Raw genomic sequence first — 18,293 nt, forward strand, 5'->3', positions numbered from 1 at the left:
ACCTTAAAATGGTTAACCTACCAACTATTCCAGTTGAATCTTTGATATCCCTGGAAGACGATTTGACAGAGATAGAATTTAAAGCAGCATTAGAGTCCATGGAAGGGGAAAAGCACCGGGCCCTGATGGCCCAACGGTAAACTATTATAAGATATTTAATGTACAAGTTCTACCATTTTTAACAGCATATGCAAATTCAACATCAATAGGAAATAAATAAAGAACGGAGACACTAGAGGCCCAAATTACGGTCTTGCCAAAGCCAGATAAAGACCCATCATGTAGTTCTAGCTACCGTCCTATCTCTCTACTGAATGTGGATGTAAAACTGATGGCGAAAGTTTTGGCTGCCCGTTTAGGGCCCCTGATACCACAATGGGTGGCCACAGATCAATCTGGCTTTGTGCAAGGGCGGGAAGCCCGAGATAATGTATTGAGAGCAATATCCCTGATCCACTTTGTTAGGTTAAAATCCCACACTACTTAAAGGCGACTCTCCAACATTTTGGACTTGGTCCTAAGATGATGGAGCGGATATTTGCACTCTACTCCTTCCCAACAGCTAGGGTCAAAATAAACGGTTCCCTGAGTGACCCCATTGTTTTGCATAATGGGACTAGGCAGGGTGCCCTCTTTCACCTATACTGTTTGTTGTTTCGCTAGAACCGTTTCTGGCTACAGTAAGAAATAGTGTAGATATTAAGGGGATACAGATAGGAAAATATATACATAAATATGCTGCATATGCGGACGATATCCTCTTTTTTTTACAAAAAACATTTCTTTCTCTACCTAATTTAGTCTCCGCATTGAAGGAGTATCAATTATTATCTAACTTTAAGATTAATATGAACAAATCGGAAATAATGAATATTAATCTTTCCCCTTCAGAAATTGCTACAATTGAGCCTTCATTTACGTTCAGGTGGCAACCACAGAGCTTAAAATATCTAGGGATCCAGCTTACGCCTAAAATCTCTAGGCTATTTAGATATAATTACATACCGCTAATGAATGGGATTAAGGACCTCCTACGAAGGTGGTCATCTATTCAACACTCTTGGCTGGGGAAGGTAAATGTAATAAAAATGGCCATTTTACCCCGAATATTATTTTTATTTAAGATGGTGCCATTGGGTGTCCCTACTAGTTTTTTTTCGGTTACTCAAAGGTTATTTTCTAAATTCATCTGGAAAGGTAAAACCCCTAGAGAATGGTAGATTTGGTACACATGAATAAGATTAAACTTTGGGTGCAGGTGGAGCAGGAATTAAGTGGGGTCGACATTTCTAGGTCTCCGTGGATACCACATAAATATAGAACATTTGCTGCCTCAGTTTCACCAATTACTCTATCATCGTTATCGGTTTGGGACTCTCTGTATAAGAAATTTAAATGGGTGTATAATTCACCCTTGATGCCACTAGTGGGACATGCTATGTTCCCACCAGGCCTTTTAGATCCCGGTTTTAAACATTGGTCTCGGGAAGAGGATCTCCGTATGGGCAGGGGAGGGCTGGCAGCCTTAGGCCTGGAGGGCAAGTCTACTCAAGTGGCCCGTTGAACCACTGAATCAGCTCTCCATCCATGCCCACCTGGTTTTATATTGGGTATTGATGTTATGAAGCAAGACATATATGACATGGCATGACCCCGATCTGTTGAAGAGCCAATGCAGCAACTCATTATGTGTCCAATCACAGCCGATCACGTGTAAATGTGGAGAGCCAGATTAGCAGCATCCTCGCAGGGGAGACCTGTACAGGTAATCAGAGCACAGCATTACAGTGCAGCCTCAGCATTGCCCAGCAGGTGACGCCAGTCTGTGTCTATCAGTGACACCAATCAGTGCTGCCTTTCAGTGCCCATCAGTGCCTGCTCATCAGTGCTGCCCATCATTGCATCAGTGCAAAACAGTACTGCTTATCATGTGGAAGAAATGGACTGGATGGCGGCACTCCAATCATGCTATGACTAAGCACCAGCTTGGGTGTGAAATGCGTTAGCTGCCAGTGTCATCATCTCCGCTATGGTATGATCATCCTTCATGTATTTTTGTATCTTTTTTTTCTTCAATAAATGGTTCATTTTTTTGGAGTGCCACTATCCAGTCCATTTCTTCCATATGCTTCTGTTGAAACCAGGGCGTGCACCTGAATTTCCTTTCTGAGGCTGAACTTTGAACGGAGGCTTTTTGTCCTGGAGCAACACAATGTCTTGCTAGTACTGCTTATCAGTGCCGCCCATCAGTGCGGCATATTAATGCCTCCACATCAGTGCTACCTATCAGTGCCTATCAGTGCCCATCAGTGCGGCATATTAGTGCCTCCACATCAGTCCCGATAAGTGAGGCATATTAGTGCCTCCACATCAGTGCTACCTAGAAAAACATTTTATCCACTTCTGGACAGGAAGGTTTTGCCCCCTTAAGGACCAGGCCATTTTTTGCAATTCGGTACTGTGTTACTTTAACTGACGATTGCGCGGTCGTGCAATGCTGTACCCAAATACATTTTTTTGTGCTATAAACAAAAAAAGAGTAACAATTCTGCAAAAAAAAATAAAAATGTATATTTTTCACTTTCTGCTATATAACATTCCCAATTAAAAAAAAAATTAAAATCAAAATTTTTCATAATTTTAGGCCAATTTCTATTCTGCTACATATTTTTGGTAAAAAAAAATCCCAATTAGTGTATTTTGATTGATTTATGCAAAAGTTATCATGTCTACAAACTAGGGGAAATATTTATGTCATTTTTATTTGTTTTAATTTTTTTACTATTCATGGCGGCAATCAGCAATTTTTAGCGGGACTGTGACATTGCGGCGGACAGATCGGACTCCTAACTGACATTTTTGACACTTTTGAGGGGACCAGTGACATTACTACAGTAATCAGTGCTAAAAATATGCACTGTTACTGTAATAATGACACTGGCAGGGAAGGAGTTAACCCTGGGGCGATCAAAGGGTTTAGTGTGAGCCTAAGGGGTGTTTTCTAACTGTTAGAGGGGATGGTATTGTGAAATGAACACAGAGACCTGTGTTCCTAAAAAGGGGGATAATAGGAGCTCTGTATTGATTTCTGAGAGAACAACGGTCTGCCGTGTTACAACAGCAGACCGCCGTTCTCTCTCCAAGGGGAGTGATTGCGGGCGCCTGGTGGCAATTGTGTCTGCTGGCCCCCATGGATTGGCTACCCTGCTGGCGAGTGGGCACACGTCCCCAGGATCGCTCCTGTGGACCGCCGTACATGGTAACCTGCTGACCTGCCACTGTATAAATGTGGCGGCTGGTTGGCAAGTGGTTAAAATTTTTTTTTTTTTTAAGCAAACATCACCAACAGAAAGCTTGAATTGTGTGTGGGGGAAAAAAAATGATAAAACTGTCATATAGGTACAGTGTAGCATGACCGCGCAATTTTCATTCCAAGAGGGACAGCGCTGAAAGCTGAAAATTGGCCTGAGCAAGAAGGGGGTGACAGTGTCCAGTAGGCAAGTGGTTAAACAAGGCTGGGGGAGAGGTATTCTGGAGAGACAGAGTAGGAAGAAAGAGTAAAGAGGGGAGAGTGTGGTCACAGCTCACTCACTTGTACAGTCCCAGCAGCAGCCTCACTGGCTCAGTCAGCAGATTCATGTTTAGGATGTGACTGTCGGATGCCTCATGTTTAGGATCTGAAGTTTCCAGCGGGCACAGGGAGAGAGGGGCGGGAGAAGACAGAGCAGATCTGTTCTCCCATTTGTGTAGAGGAGGGGGGAAGGGCTGTGCTCTGCAGGGATACAACACTCTCAGCCCTGTCACAGGACGATCGGCTCGTAGCTGCAGTGAGTGAGAGAGGCGTTCTGTCACTGCTCCTCCACTCTGTTAACCCCGCGCTGGAGCCGCCCGAGCAGTAGCACACCACCAGTACCGGACATGTGCAGCTCTGCGCTGCCAGCACAGCGGCCCATTTACAGTGAATCCAGGCGGCCCAGGGGGAAATTGCCACCTTTCCCCCCAGGCCAGTCCGCCCCTGCGTATGGGCCATGTTTATAAGGAGAACCAAATTAAACCCTTAAATGAAATCCTTTATCCAAGACACCCATCTCGGATGGATGAGTGGAGATATGGCCAGTTGGTGAATTTTTTGAACTCACTTCCTAAACCCATACGGAGCGATTCTGAGCTCAACCCTGTAGAAGAACTATTTAAGACTCAACAGCCACTAAAGCATGCCATTTCAGCCTTTTATAATGTGTTATTGAAAATGTTTTACCCTGAGGATCCGAGCTATCTTGCCAAATGGGAAAAAGATTTGGGGAGTGTTATATCGGATCGTCAGAAGGGGATAATTCTCCAGGTGGCCCTTTCTTCCTCTGTTTCTTCTAAAATAGCGGAAGTTAATTTTAAACTCCTGTCAAGATGGCACTAATACCCCAGAAAGGATACATGCAATGTTTCCTACTCGATCAGCTTTGCGGTGGAGGAATTGTGGTCAGGTAGCAACACATGCGCATATTTGGTGGACGTGCCCAGCTATTCAACCCTACTGGGATAAAATATTACTAACTATAAACAAGATATCGAATTTTGATTTAACACGGGGCCCCTGGAGAGTTCTCTTTCACTGTACTATGGAACCCCTGAAGATATATAAAAGCTCCATAATACCACATCTCTTGAATGCAGCAAAAGCAGTTATCCCAGTAAAATGGGGTGAAGTGGAACCACCTACTTTGAGAGAGTGGTGTATTAAAGTTGATTCCATAGCACTTATGGAGGACCTTACGTATATCTCTAAAGGGCAGATAAATAAGGGAAATAAAATATGGGAAGCCTTGAAAAAATTTAAGACAGACAATAACTGGTTCGGAGATGTTGGGTAATAATTATAGTTGGAAGGGCGTGCGATATGTTGAGGAGTCATAATGAAGTAAGATTAAATTGAAAGACGGTCAGTAAAACTTTCTAATACCACCCCGCCAGGAGGGTCCCCCCCCCCCTCGTCTCCCCCCCCCCTTTTTATTTTTTATTTTTTTTATTATTATTATTATTAGGGTGTGTTTGATGTGATAAATGTAGTCTATGTTTAGTTTGTATTGGTTGTGACAAGTGTGTATTATTTTAAAATCAATAAAAAGATGTTAAACAAAAAAATAAAGCTGCATTGAAGGGCACAGGTGAAGCTGCATTGAAGGGCACAGGTGAAGCTGCATTAAAGGGCACAGGTGAAGCTGCATTGATGGGCACAGGTAAAGCTGCATTGATGGGCATGGGTGAAGCTGCATTGATGGGCACGGGTGAAGCTGCATTGAGGGGCTCGGATGAAGCTGCATTGAGGGGCTCGGATGAAGCTGCATTGAGGGGCTCGGATGAAACTGCATTGGCGGGCATGGGTGATGTTGCATTGACGGGTATGGATGAGGTTGCATTGACAGGCAGGGGTGAGGTTGCATTGACGGGAACGGGTGAGGCTGCATTGATGGGCACAGGTGAGGTTGCATTGATGGGCACAGGTAAGGCTGCATTGATGGGCACAGGTGAGGCTGCATTGATGGGCACAGGGGAGGCTGCATTGATGGGCACAGGGGAGGCTGCATTGATGGGCACAGGGGAGGCTGCATTGATGGGCGCTTTTGAGGCTGCATTCATGGGCACTGGTGAGGCTGCATTGATGGGCACTGGTGAGGCTGCATTGATGGGCACTGGTGAGGCTGCACTGATGGGCACTGGTGAGGTTTCACTGATGGGCACTGATCAGGCCATACTGATAAGCTTCATTGATGCTGCTGCACTGATGGGCACTGGTAGGCTGCATTGATGGGCACTGATAATGTTGTTATTAATATTTATTTTTATAACTTCTGCAATAATGCAAAAACATTTAACAGTGTCATTCTATGAGATAATTTATCAAGGCATGTTTAGGGGTGGGATTAGGGGCGGGGCAGGTAGGAGTTGAGTGGGGCAACTGGTGGCGAGTAACACTTAAGGCCTGGCTAGTAGCTCAGGACTTAAAATTTTGAGCCCTGTTATAACCCTCACATTAATATAGCGATCTCCCCCGCTGAGCTGTTGTGTTCTGACAGGGGGGCGCCCCCCTCCACTAAAACACTCCGATCAGAGCTCTCTGCCATTGGCCGAGAACGCTGATAGGGAGACTGTCGGCTGCTGGTTTTCCCGCGTGCTAGTCCGACAGAAGCCAGCTGAAAGGCCAGCTTCTGTCAGACTGACATACACACAGGCCGAATGTCAGCTGTTTTATTTAACTAGCTGATATTTACCGACATTTGGCTTATGTGTACCCGGATTTATTCTGTTCAAAAAGAAAAAAGAAGTTTTGCCAATATTTATATTTTACACTTTTGGAAACTTAGAAATTCATAGTAAAATTTCTATGCGACTTTCTCACTTATTTTGTTCAATTCACAAAGCTAACACATCTAGATTTATAATCCAAACACAATCAAGCCTCAGCGCTCACTGTGATGGTTAAGGTATTCTTCCCCTAGGTGGGGAAACCTCAAAACACTACAAGGAACGAAAGTAGAACGCAAACACCCAGTGCATTACCTTCAACACCAATGAAATTTTTAGAGACCTATTTTGTAGGAGTGTGCTTAGCTTCTTGTAATCCTCCCGGTTCTAACAATTCCACCTAAACCTACAAAACTGGCTATAGGGAATGTTTTTTATCCACCTGGAATGATTACAGCTGCTGCCATGTAGGTCACTGCTGTGGATTTATTTATAATATTTTCATATTTCTAGCTAGTAGTAAATAAGTTTTAAGACAACCACTCACTGACCTGTGTAGCTGCAGCCAGTGTGAAGTGATTCACCTCTACTCTCCTCTCTCAGAAGGGATTAGGTATTTGGTATTCTGCAACTTTCTAATCTCTGATGTAAGCACAGAGCAGGTGCACAGGAAGAGAGAAGAATGATGAAACTATAACTGAAAAAACGTCAGTGTTGTAAACTTTAAGGGTGAATTGCTCCACAGTTTCTGCAGCTAAAGATGTCAGTGGAGGCTTATTTTAAAGTTTATTTACTGCTTGTTACAAGGCTATGTTTAAAAAAAAATCAAAAATGTTATACTTACCTGTTCTTTGCAGTGGTTTTGCACAGAGCAGCTGTGATCCTCCTCTTCTAAAGGTCCCTCACAAGCACTCATGGCCCCTCCCCCCTGCCCCTAGAGCAAGCAGCCTGCTATAGGGACTCCTGAGCCACTGCTCTGTCTGTATACGGAGCTGCCGCTCGGCCCTGCCCCCCTCTCTCTCCTCCTGACTTTGATGAGAGAGAGTGTACAAGAGCCAAGGCACTTGTACACATTGCTGGATCGACATGGGGCTCATGTAAGTTTTAGGGGGACTGGGTGGGGGGGGGGCTGCTGCAAAAGAATTTTTTTTATCCTAATGCATAGAATGGATTAAAGTAATTGTAAAGTCTCTCTTTTTTTTTTTTTGTAGCAAACATGTCATAATTACCTGCTCTGTGCAGTTGGTTTTGCCCATAGAATGCATTAACCTTCCTAGCAGTATTCCCGAGCGTGACTAGGGGTTAGATTGTAGAGCCAAAAGCGGTAACCCCGAGCCACACTCGGGGTAGCGCTAGGAAGATCGCTGGATCCTGGTAGAGGTTTTACTTACCTTTTCTCCGGGATCCAGCGAAGTATGCGAGCGGTATGCGGCGGCGGATCTTCCTCCCAATCGTCTTCGAGCCCCGGCTTCCGTCTCCGGCGACGTGACGTTCGCAGGGGGGTGGAACCGGCGGCAAATTCAAATGTAAAAACACACCAAACACACTGATACCATTCAAAATAAAGAAAAATCACATTGCATTGCCCCCCAGTGCCCTTTCCTGCAGTTTTCCTGTACTTTTTATGTATATATATATATATATATATATATATATATATATATATATATATAGTATATATATATATATATATATATATATATATATACGTAATTCTTGTGAATGAGCAGCCCAAACCAACTGTATACATTATATATATATATATATATATATATACGTATATATATATATATTATATGTATACATAATATATGTATACATACATATATATATATAAATGTATACAGTTGGTTTGGGCTGCTCATTCACAAGAATTACATGCAAAATAATGATACCGCTTTCAGCACCTAAAATCCAAAAGAATCATACCGCCAGGCCGGTTAAGATAAAAAAAAACCTTCTGCCTTTAGAACCACTTTAAATTTCCATAGTCTGACCTAAAATTGGTCTTCTTAAATTTTTTGTCCCCAAAACAAGTCATATGTAGATGTCCAGCAATGAGGAAGTTCTCTCCAGCAGGAGCACACACAACAATAAACCCCAAAAAAAAAAAAAAAAAACATTTTTGATCGAAAAAGGTTTTGGCCAAAGATACATTTTAAAAACAATTTTTTAAATACACACATTTGTGGATGAGCACCTGTCTAGGGAGATTCAGGGATGGTCCTGGTTATCTTCTGATATGTAATTATCCTTTACCACACCTTATCCTTCAGGTGAACAGCGTCCAGGGTTTTTATTTTAGGCTGGAACTGTTATATCACCCACACAAGGACCACTATAATGACAATAATGACCACAATAAGGAGGTAAAGGATAAGGATGAACCTGTCCAAGACAAAAGCCACCAGATTCCACTCAGATTTTGCCTCTTCCTCTTTTTTAGTAACGATAAGATGTCTTCGAACCATAAGCAGTTCCAATAGCAATCTTTTGAGTAGTTTAATTTCTGAGCTGTCTTTGACATTTTTTGAGAGATGCTTGTTGATTTCTGTCTCTGATTCAGTGAGTGCCAGATTTTCATTTGAAGCTAAAAAAAAAGTGTTATTATTAGTGGGGTATTGTAGGTTTTTTTGCAAATCTTCCAACACTTTGAAAATTGCATAGCATTCTCATCTCAAGACATGTTGGTGTAAATCAGCCACTCACAATAAAGTATTCACATTCATAAAAAAGATACCTGCCTGTCAGGACCTGGATCTGAACCAAAGCTGTTCTTGCTGAGCAAGCTGAGATGCTGGACAGCTCCCAGCCTGATCCCTTGGACAAAATCACTTTCTATCTTGTTTCTGGCAAACCTTGAGCTCCTTGCTCCTTCCATGAAATTCCTATCTAAGCCATGCCTTTCCACTTCCTGTTTGCCAGATTATTATGCTCTCTTCTAGCCAATATTTTGCTCCTTACGCTTCTGCTGCCATCCGCATTTTTATTACTATTTGACCTCTGGCTTGTTCCTCCACTTTGCTTCTGCTTGATCCCAACCTTCAAACTTTTTTTTTTTTAACCCATCTTTAGCTTCTGCTTAATCCCAACCTGTAATATGTGTGTTTTTGTTGCTTTTGACCCCCATAAACATGCCGCAGATCTGATTGTTGCTTGAGATTCTGGCCAGCATTGAATTCTGTGATCAAATGGCTAGTTCCGCCCGACCTCCTTTTTGATTAGTCCTCGAGTTTCCCATTGATAACATAAATTACCCCCTCCTTTCGGGGGCAGGTAGCCTGAAGAAGGAGACGGGGCCTTGGAAACGCATTGCGGCTCGTCCCCTCCCTTGTCTGTGTGTCGGCTATTGCTGTCTTTATCAGTGGCGTGTGAGAGCTCCAGACGCCGCCATGTGAGATGCCTGTGCGGTGGGTCCAAGCTTAATTTTCGGCGGTCCTCCACTTCAACGTGACAGCTGCTTGCCTGAATGGCATTCCACACTACCCCTCTTGAAATACACCTCGATGTAAGTTTTTTTTTAAATAAAGTGTAATTGTTTTTACACTCATACTTGCCTGGTGCCCTCCCTTTTACTGTTTTTGTTATATGGGAATCTCCACTCCCTGCTGAGGAGCTGCCAGTAAATGTGTGTGCCGTCCACATCTGCGAACGGAAAAATTTATGTTCGCGACATCTCTATTTTGCACACTGGTACTGACTAGTATTCTAATGTTTCTCTTCTCCCTCAATTTCTCTCCATCAGTCAGTTAATATCACCCCAGTGCTGAGGGTGAGAGGCACAGGAGGGTCAAACAAGGATGCTATGGAGGCGACAGACATCTTCCTTATTAACTGATGATGTCATTGGTTGTTAGGACACCATGGGCTAGAACAGGGGTGGGGAACCTTTTTCCTGCCAAGGACCATTTGGGTATTTATAAAACCATTCGGGGGCCGTACAAACTTATCAACTTAAAAATGTGCCTGTTATATTTGGTCAAAAATGTAATTAACTCACCCCTAATGTGATGGCTGCAACTGCTTCTCTTTGGTGAGGTGTGTGATGTTAGCTGGTATTGATGATGTTGCTACTCCCAACTGGTTTTCCAGCTTTGCATCGGTCAGTCTGGAGCGCAGTCGACTTTGTGGTGGGAAGATTTGAAAAAAACTGCTGGCGGGTACAGCTGGCTGGTACTGCTGATGGGTACAGCTGGCTGGTACTGCTGGTGGGTACTGCTGGCTCAGGCTGGTACTGCTTGCTGGTACTATGCTGTGGGTACTGCTGGCTGGTACTGCTGGCTCAGGCTTGTACTGCTGTGGGTATTGCTGATTCAGGCTGGTACTGTGCTGTAGGTACTGCCTTGGGTACTGCTGGCTCAGGCTGGTACTGCTGGCTGGTACTGCTGTGGGTACTGCGCTGTAGGTACTGCTGGCTGGTACTGTTGTGGGTACTGCTGACTCTGGCTGGTACTGCTGGCTCTGGCTGGTACTGCTGGCTCTGGCAGGTACTGCTGTGTGTGTGGCGGTAAATACTGGCTAGCAGCGGCGCCACGCTGGAGGAAGAGGCGATGTTTCCTGTATTGATCACAGGCAGAGTGCATTTGATAGAACTATACAGGAACTATACAGGAAGCATTGGCGCCGTTCTGACAGATCAGCTGAGAGACACAGACTCAGCTGCACGGGGGGGGCCGGACCAAATGACTTTGAGGGCCGCATACGGCCCCCGGGACGTAGGTTCCCCACCCCTGGGCTAGAAGGTAGTAATAGTGCACAATGGAAATCTGTTGCTTTGTGTAACTAAAAGGCAGGCTTTATCCACCTGCTCACTTGCATACAGTTTTTGATTAATTTTTAGGCATTTTGCCAAGGCACCCCTGAGGAAGCCTCAAGACACCCCAGAGAGCCTGATGAAGGAGCATGCATGCTCAGAACACGCGTTTCTCCTGCCTTCTCAGCTGCCGGATGTGACATCACCCATGCCTCTGCATAGACCCGGGCACCGTGAAAACAGCTATGCTGACTGATAGATGCTGACAGCTATCAGCTTTCTCATCTCAACAGCATCCATCCGCTACTAGAGACTCTGCAGATGACCCATTACATTCACCATGCTAGCATACCATTTACCTTTTGTGAGTGCATCATTTATTTTAACCCCTATTAAACGTTGTATGCTACACTCAGTAGGAGCTGCTTTTTTGTTTCTTCTTACCATGTAGAGCCTCTCCTTGCTCCAGCCGGCAGCCACTGAGTACTTGGACTACTATCATCGTTGAGATTTGGAAACTATTCTGGATTTCCCCACTACCCACTTTATCCTTAACAGTTGTCCAATTATACATTGCATATATATTGCAGTTCTGTCCACACTAGTAGAACGCCATAATATTGTTGTTGTTTTGATGCTGTGGGGGCGACAGACATCTTCCTTATTAACTGATGATGTCATTGGTTGTTAGGACACCATGGGCTAGAAGGTGTAATGATGCATCAATGGAAATCTGTTGCTTTGTGTAACTAAAAGGCAGGCTTTAGCCACCTGCTGACTTGCATACAATTTTTGATAAATTTTTAGGCATTTTGCCATGGCACCCCTGAAGAAGCCTCAAGGCACCCCTGAAGAAGCCTCAAGGCACCCCTGAAGAAGCCTCAAGGCACCCCAGGGTGCCTGGGCACCCTGTTTGAAAAAGGCTGGTCTAAACACTATCCCAGGATTGCTTGTGTGGTTACAAACAAATCACAATTCTTCCTAATTAACAAAGATCTAACACAAGGATATGGATCCTCATTTTAGCCATGTGACTGGCATTTTCAAAACTTTTAGTATTTGGCTGAAACTAATTGTCACTTTTTAAAAATAAGTATCCCTATCCTGTGTCAGCTTCTTGAACTGAGCCTACTGACAGTAAGTTTTACACAGTTTAGGGGAATTTGTTAAAAGTCCTGTCACTCTACATAAAGTTCATACAGCTTACTTTTTCAGGGCATCACCATATAAACTTAAGGAATAATAAAATTAAATGTCTTTACCTTTGTTACTGCTCCCAACAACAATGGAATCCAAATCCTCCTTTATATTAATTCTAAGCACAAACGCCAGTCGTTTCAGAACCCAGAGCTTTATAAATGCGGGTACATCTGGCCGCACAGAAGAAAGGTGCAACATGTATGATATGAAGATAGAGTCAATAATACTAATGATCATAATGAGCAGACATACCATACAGAAAACACCTGAAAAAATGACAAAGAAAATGTATTTACTTATTTAGTTCATTTCTTTTTAAAGTTAAAAGTAGTTCTAAAAGCAGAATGCTTCTTACCCTAATGCATTCTCTGCATTAAGGTAAAAATAAACCTTCTGTGTGCAGCTTATCTTACTACATATATATAGTATACATTTATTTCCACATGGCATTTATCATATTGCAAATTGGTGAGAAAAAAAGTGATATCTCTAATATCAAAGCTACAGTATATGCTGCATTACTAGCACCAGCTGGTATATTAATATGTATGCTTTGTTTTTGTTTGTTTTTTAGGTGAGGTAGGAATTCCCAATGCTAATATAAAATGACAGTAGCACAGGTGAGCACATGAGCACTTCTGTAATGAAATATTGGGAATTTACCAAATTCATGACAACAAAAAGGAAGACAACAGATAGCTCTAGAACACTAGAGCAAAACCGTCAGCCAGATTCACTAGCAAACAAATACCAAAACAACGAGTATACTAGCTCATCCACATGATTTAAAAAGGAAGATCACACACTGGGGGAGATTTACTAAAACTGGAGCAACTGTTCATGGTAGCCAATTAGCTTCTATCATCAGCTTGTACGATTACGCTTTGACAATGAGTCCTCAGTCACACCAGTACGACTTCAGACACGACATGGGATTTATAAATCATACCTAAAGTAGCATTGATTGTGTTTCTATGGCAGTGTCTCTTCCACTTGCTGACTGGCCTCCGTGTATTTACTGCAGCAATGTGGCGCTATTACGACGTTTCGTTCAACAGCCACTAGATGGCGCCATTGCACCGGTGGAGGCACCATTGCACCGCTGGAGGCGCCAACGCACCTGATTGGCTAGCGGAGATGTTAATCAGCCCGTCTGGTGGACTCGATGTCCGCCGGCCACCTAGGATTATCTCCAGGAGAGGAGGAAAGGCGATCTGCCTTTGTAAACAAGGCAGATCGATGTTCTGCAAGGGGACAAGATGGAGATCTTGTGTTCCTGCTAACCGGAAATCCGGATCTCTGACTTTCCCCAATCAGTGCAACCACCCACAGTTAGTAAGCACCCCCTAGGGACACACTTAACCCTTTGATGGCCCCTGATTTTAACCCCTTCCTTGCCAGTGTCATTAGTGCAGTGACAGTGCATTTGTTTTAACACTGATCACTGTATTTGTGTCACTGGTCCCCAAAAAGTGTCAGTTAGGGGTCCGATTTGTCCATTGCAATGTCGCAGTCCTACTATAAATTGCTGATCGCAACCATTACTAGTTAAAAAAATAAATAAAAATTCCCTAAAAATATTGCGTCGTTTGTAGATGCAATAACTTTTGCGCAAACCAATCAATATACACTTATTGGGATTTTTTTTACCAAAAATATGTAGCAGAAAACATTTTGGCCTAAACTGATGAAAAAATACGATTTTTAAAAAAATTTTTGGGCTGTAAATTTTATTTAGGTACATCGTCGCATGTCCGCCCAATTGTCAGTTAACCACTTAAGCCTCGGAGGATTTGGCTGCTCAAAGACCAGGCCCTATTTTGTGATTCGGAACTGCGTGACTTTAATGGACAATTGCGCAGTCATGCAAAGCTGCACCCAAGTGACATTGATATCCTTTTTTTACCCACAAACAGAGCTTTCTTTTGGTGGTATTTGATCACCTCTGCAGTTTTTATTTTTTGTGCTATAAACAAAAAAAGAAAAAAAAAGAGCGACAATTTTGAAAAAATAATAATATTTTTCACATTTTTTATATGAAATTCTCAAAAAAAATGTAAAAATCTAAATTTGTTTTCTGCTACATATTTTTGCTAAAAAAAATTGCAAAAGCGTATTTTAATTGGTTTGCGCAAAAGTTATTGCGTTTACTAACTACGGGAAAGATTTATGTAATTTTTAGGTTTTTTTTTTTAACTAGTAATGGCGGCAAACTGCGATTTCTTTTGCGGTACTGCGACATTGTGGCGAACAGATCGGACCACTGACTGATATTTTTGACACTTTTGGGGGTACCAGTGACATTACTACAACAATCAGTGCTATAAATATGCACTGTTACTGTAAAAATGACACTGGCAGGGAAGGGGTTAACTTTATTGGTGATCAAGGGGTGTCCCTAGGGGTGTGATTCTAACTGTTAGGGGGCGTGGCTAGTGGAGTAATCACAAAGACATACGATCCTACATAGATGGATTGCATAGCCTCTGTCATTACTTCAGGGAGAATGACAGACGGCTGTGTTTACATCAGCCGTCTGTCTTTCTCCCTCTCCAGCGGGAGATCACGAGTGGCCGGCGGACATCGGAGCTGCCGGTCACACGTGCTGGTTAGGCACGGAAGGAGTGTGCTGACAGTAAATAGTCACGCGGTGGTCAGCAAATGGTTAAAGTAACACAGTGCCGTATTGCAAAAAATGGTTTGGTCAATAAGGGGATAAAACTTTCTTGTCCAGAAGTTGTTAAATGATACGCTTTGTACAATTTGAGGAGTAGTTCATGCATTACATTTTTGGGACTTCAGCACGATTTCACTGCCATAGGCTATAATGCAAATCGTGCTGCAAATCGTATCTGTGTCTATATTAGCACTACTTGAGCTCTGAATAAGGTAAATACTAACCATTTGCTAGTTAAACTTTTGTTCATAACATCATTGTTCCTCCCTGTGACATGGACTGAAGTAGCACTGAAGTCATATCAAATTATTACAAATCTCACTGAAGTAGTGCTGAAGTAGTGGTTGAAGTTGGGCTTTAAATTGCTCTACTTTAAATCGTACCCGGTGTGACCGCAGGCCTAAACCTGGGAGCTGATTGGTTTCTTTGCAGACCTGCAACATATTTTGTACTCCCCAGTTTTAGTACACCCCCCCCCCCCCCTCCACTGTGTCTACTAAAAACATATACTATACTAACTTCTACTAAAAACGTATTTCCTTTATTCTAAGAAAGATATTTGTCTCTGTAGAGTTGTTGAGCTTATATTACTGTAAATTAAGAATTTTAACTTAAAGTATGCAATCCATACTAGACAGCTAAAATATGTATGTACATTACTATTAGTCATGTAGGTTTAACATCTTGTCAATAAGAATTATTTAATTGAAAAATTATACATTATCCCATAAAAGGGAGACTAATCATCTTGTATAGATGGCACTTTTTGCTTCTTTTTGTATCCAACATGGTATAAGATATCCAAATAGTTTATACGGTATTCATTTTAAAACCAATTGAGTGTAAAAAGTAGCCTATTATGTAATGAGAATTCATAAAGAAAATGAGAAGACATTTTATACAATTGCCCATTTACTTTGTCTTTATTGTCAGACATACCCAGTATAGGTGGATTGTCTGTGTTGGGCAGGAAATCATTTAGAATCAATAGAAGCACAGAGAAGCCAAGCACAATGGTTATCTTAAATCCTAGGCGCTCTCCACCCTCCATGGGAATAAACATACTTGATACGTCCACCACCACAAGCAAACAGGCCGGTATAATAAGATTAATGACATATAGAATGGGAGCTCTTCTTATAAGAACCTGCAAACAGAAAATCAAATGTTCACTAAATTTGAAGAAACAGTACTAGCTGATGGTAATATAAGGTTAACAATTGTAAAGCTACATGTATTGCATTGCAAGTTTGTCTACTATGCTGCCCGCTTAAGAACTACACCTTAAAAATGCAATGTTTCAAAATACAAACATCCAATTTTCTTCAATGCCAAGCTAGGTTGGAGTCAGTATTGTAGGAACAAGATGACACAGATTATCACTAAAGGGAACTAAGGGTGTCCTTAATACTTAACCTTTTAAAGGGAAGTTTTTTTTTTTTTTTGTCTTTTTCAAAATCATACATACCTAGGTGGATGCAGCATCATACCGATGCTGCATCTGTTCCCTGCCGGCTCTAACACTGAGAACTGAGTGATCAAACATCACTGATCACTCAGGTTTTCAGAGCTCTGTGAGCAGAGAGATAGTGACTGTCAGTTACTCCTGTCTGCACTGCCCCCCTCCCCCCCATGCTCAATGGAGAGACTGCCCTCCTACTGAAAGGCTGAGCCTGGTGTCGGTCCAGGGTTGTGGAAGAATCCAAATTGTTGGGATCTTTCCCCAGCCTGGACCAGCTCTCTGACGTCAGCCAACAGCAGGCTTCGGCCCATTGTCTGCCTAAAATGCGTCACGGGAGTGTAGAACGAACTTCACTCCTGTGATTCACAGGAGAAGAACAGGCAAACAAGCTTTGGTAATACTTTTCCTTTAAAGCTAAACTCTGGGGAAAATCCAAAGTGCCTCCTCACACTCTTAGGGTTAAATGTTTGTTTTTGTCTATAGGAACGATAAAAAGCAGTTTAACTAAAAAGGAATTAGACCCTCCCATCCTTTACTGTCAAGGAAGCTGCCATCTTACCCTATTTTTGATATGCAGTTACCATGGTACTGCACATGATCAGCTATGACATCAGCATTTGATGGCATAACAGTTCGGTTGAGAGCTCACATAAGCACACTTGTAGGCACTAGGCAGGTCCCAATTATGAATGGATCACCCACACGCTCTCCCCCAGGGACTGCCTATAGCAGGGCTTGTTCAGGCCTAAGTAGTAGGGGTGTCCATACTGGAGGTAGCAAAGAAAAAATGAAGTCCTTATACTGTCTCTCTGTTGAACTCTCTAAGCTCCACCGCAAGATTATACATGATCCTGCCAGGAAGTATATGAAATCATTCACTTTCCTGAAAAGATTTTAAAGAGGAAACCTTCCTAAAGAGTCAACAATGTAACCATCCTACACACTACTAACTGAATGCAACTGTTTTGGGAAACCATTAAGCCTGTGGGTTAATTTTCAGTTTAACTTATCCCTCACTTCCCTGGCACCCGGTGCTCTCTTCTGCTCTCCAGGCCCTTGAGATCTTCACCTAAAATGCAGGACTGCTGGTTCTGCATTGTGGGTGATAATGTTGGAGTGCCTGTGATCAATGGAGTGCTGAAGAGTGAAAAGTGGCTTCAGATGACTAGGGATGATCGAACAGTTCGGGTCGACCATCGGTTCGACCCGAGCATTGGGTGTTCGAAATTCGGCCGAATTCCGAACTTTTTGCTGAAAAAGTTCGGAATTCGGCAACCAGAACCGACCAAAATGCAATGGGACAGGAAATGGGCTTTAAAAGTCCATGATTGGACCAGAACCATCAGTAAAAGCCAATTTAGGGGGCAGGAGAATGCTAGGAATGTGATTGGAGTGACTAGGGGGTCCAGAGGCCAATCATTAGTGAATACGCACCCTAGTATATAAGATAGCCCCGCCAAATTCCTAGCATTGTAATACAGGGACGTGGAAGAGAGTGGAAGCAGTTCTGTTACTTCTGCTTCAAAAGTGTCATTTAGCAATTATTAGTGTGAGGAAAGGGATACCTAGTGCAGTTAGGGTGCTATTTTCCACTTTAGTTAGATTCAAAAATCTAGTTTCTGTAGGGAAAGTGTTAAGTGCCAGGGTGACCATAGTGTAGTGTAGGGTGAACTGACTCTGACTGCTATGGCAGGGTGACCAAACCCTTCCATTTCATGGTGACTGCTATAGAGAAAAGATTGTTTCTCTTAGGTGACTTATAGAACAGCGATATGGCTTCTCGCCTGTCAGCCTGCTTTTTGCTGCAGGCGTTTATAGGGCTTTTTTGAGGACATGTTTGGAGTCAGGCATGACATCTGAACTTCTGTATAGGGGTATATATACACACAAATGTATGTATATATACACATACACATATATAGGTGTGAAAGTAGCAGAACACTATGCTTGCACTAATGAAA

General features: G+C 42.7%; 1 protein-coding gene across 1 annotated transcript in view; it reads right to left on the reverse strand.

The window, feature by feature from the left end:
• Positions 1-8,553: 8,553 nt before the first annotated feature.
• Positions 8,554-18,293, reverse strand: part of LOC309564983 (5-hydroxytryptamine receptor 3A-like) — a 74,017-nt gene continuing 64,277 nt past the window's right edge. Inside the window, exons 7-9 of the mRNA XM_082269712.1 lie at positions 15,810-16,017; positions 12,256-12,459; positions 8,554-8,830 (exon numbers count right to left, since the gene is read on the reverse strand). Coding sequence (XP_082125838.1) covers positions 8,556-8,830; positions 12,256-12,459; positions 15,810-16,017 — 687 coding nt within the window. The 3' untranslated portion in view covers positions 8,554-8,555. The remainder of the gene's footprint in view (positions 8,831-12,255; positions 12,460-15,809; positions 16,018-18,293) is intronic.

This window comes from Pelophylax lessonae, assembly GCF_965119305.1.
Source record: "Pelophylax lessonae genome assembly, chromosome: 10".
Taxonomy (NCBI): domain Eukaryota; kingdom Metazoa; phylum Chordata; class Amphibia; order Anura; family Ranidae; genus Pelophylax; species Pelophylax lessonae.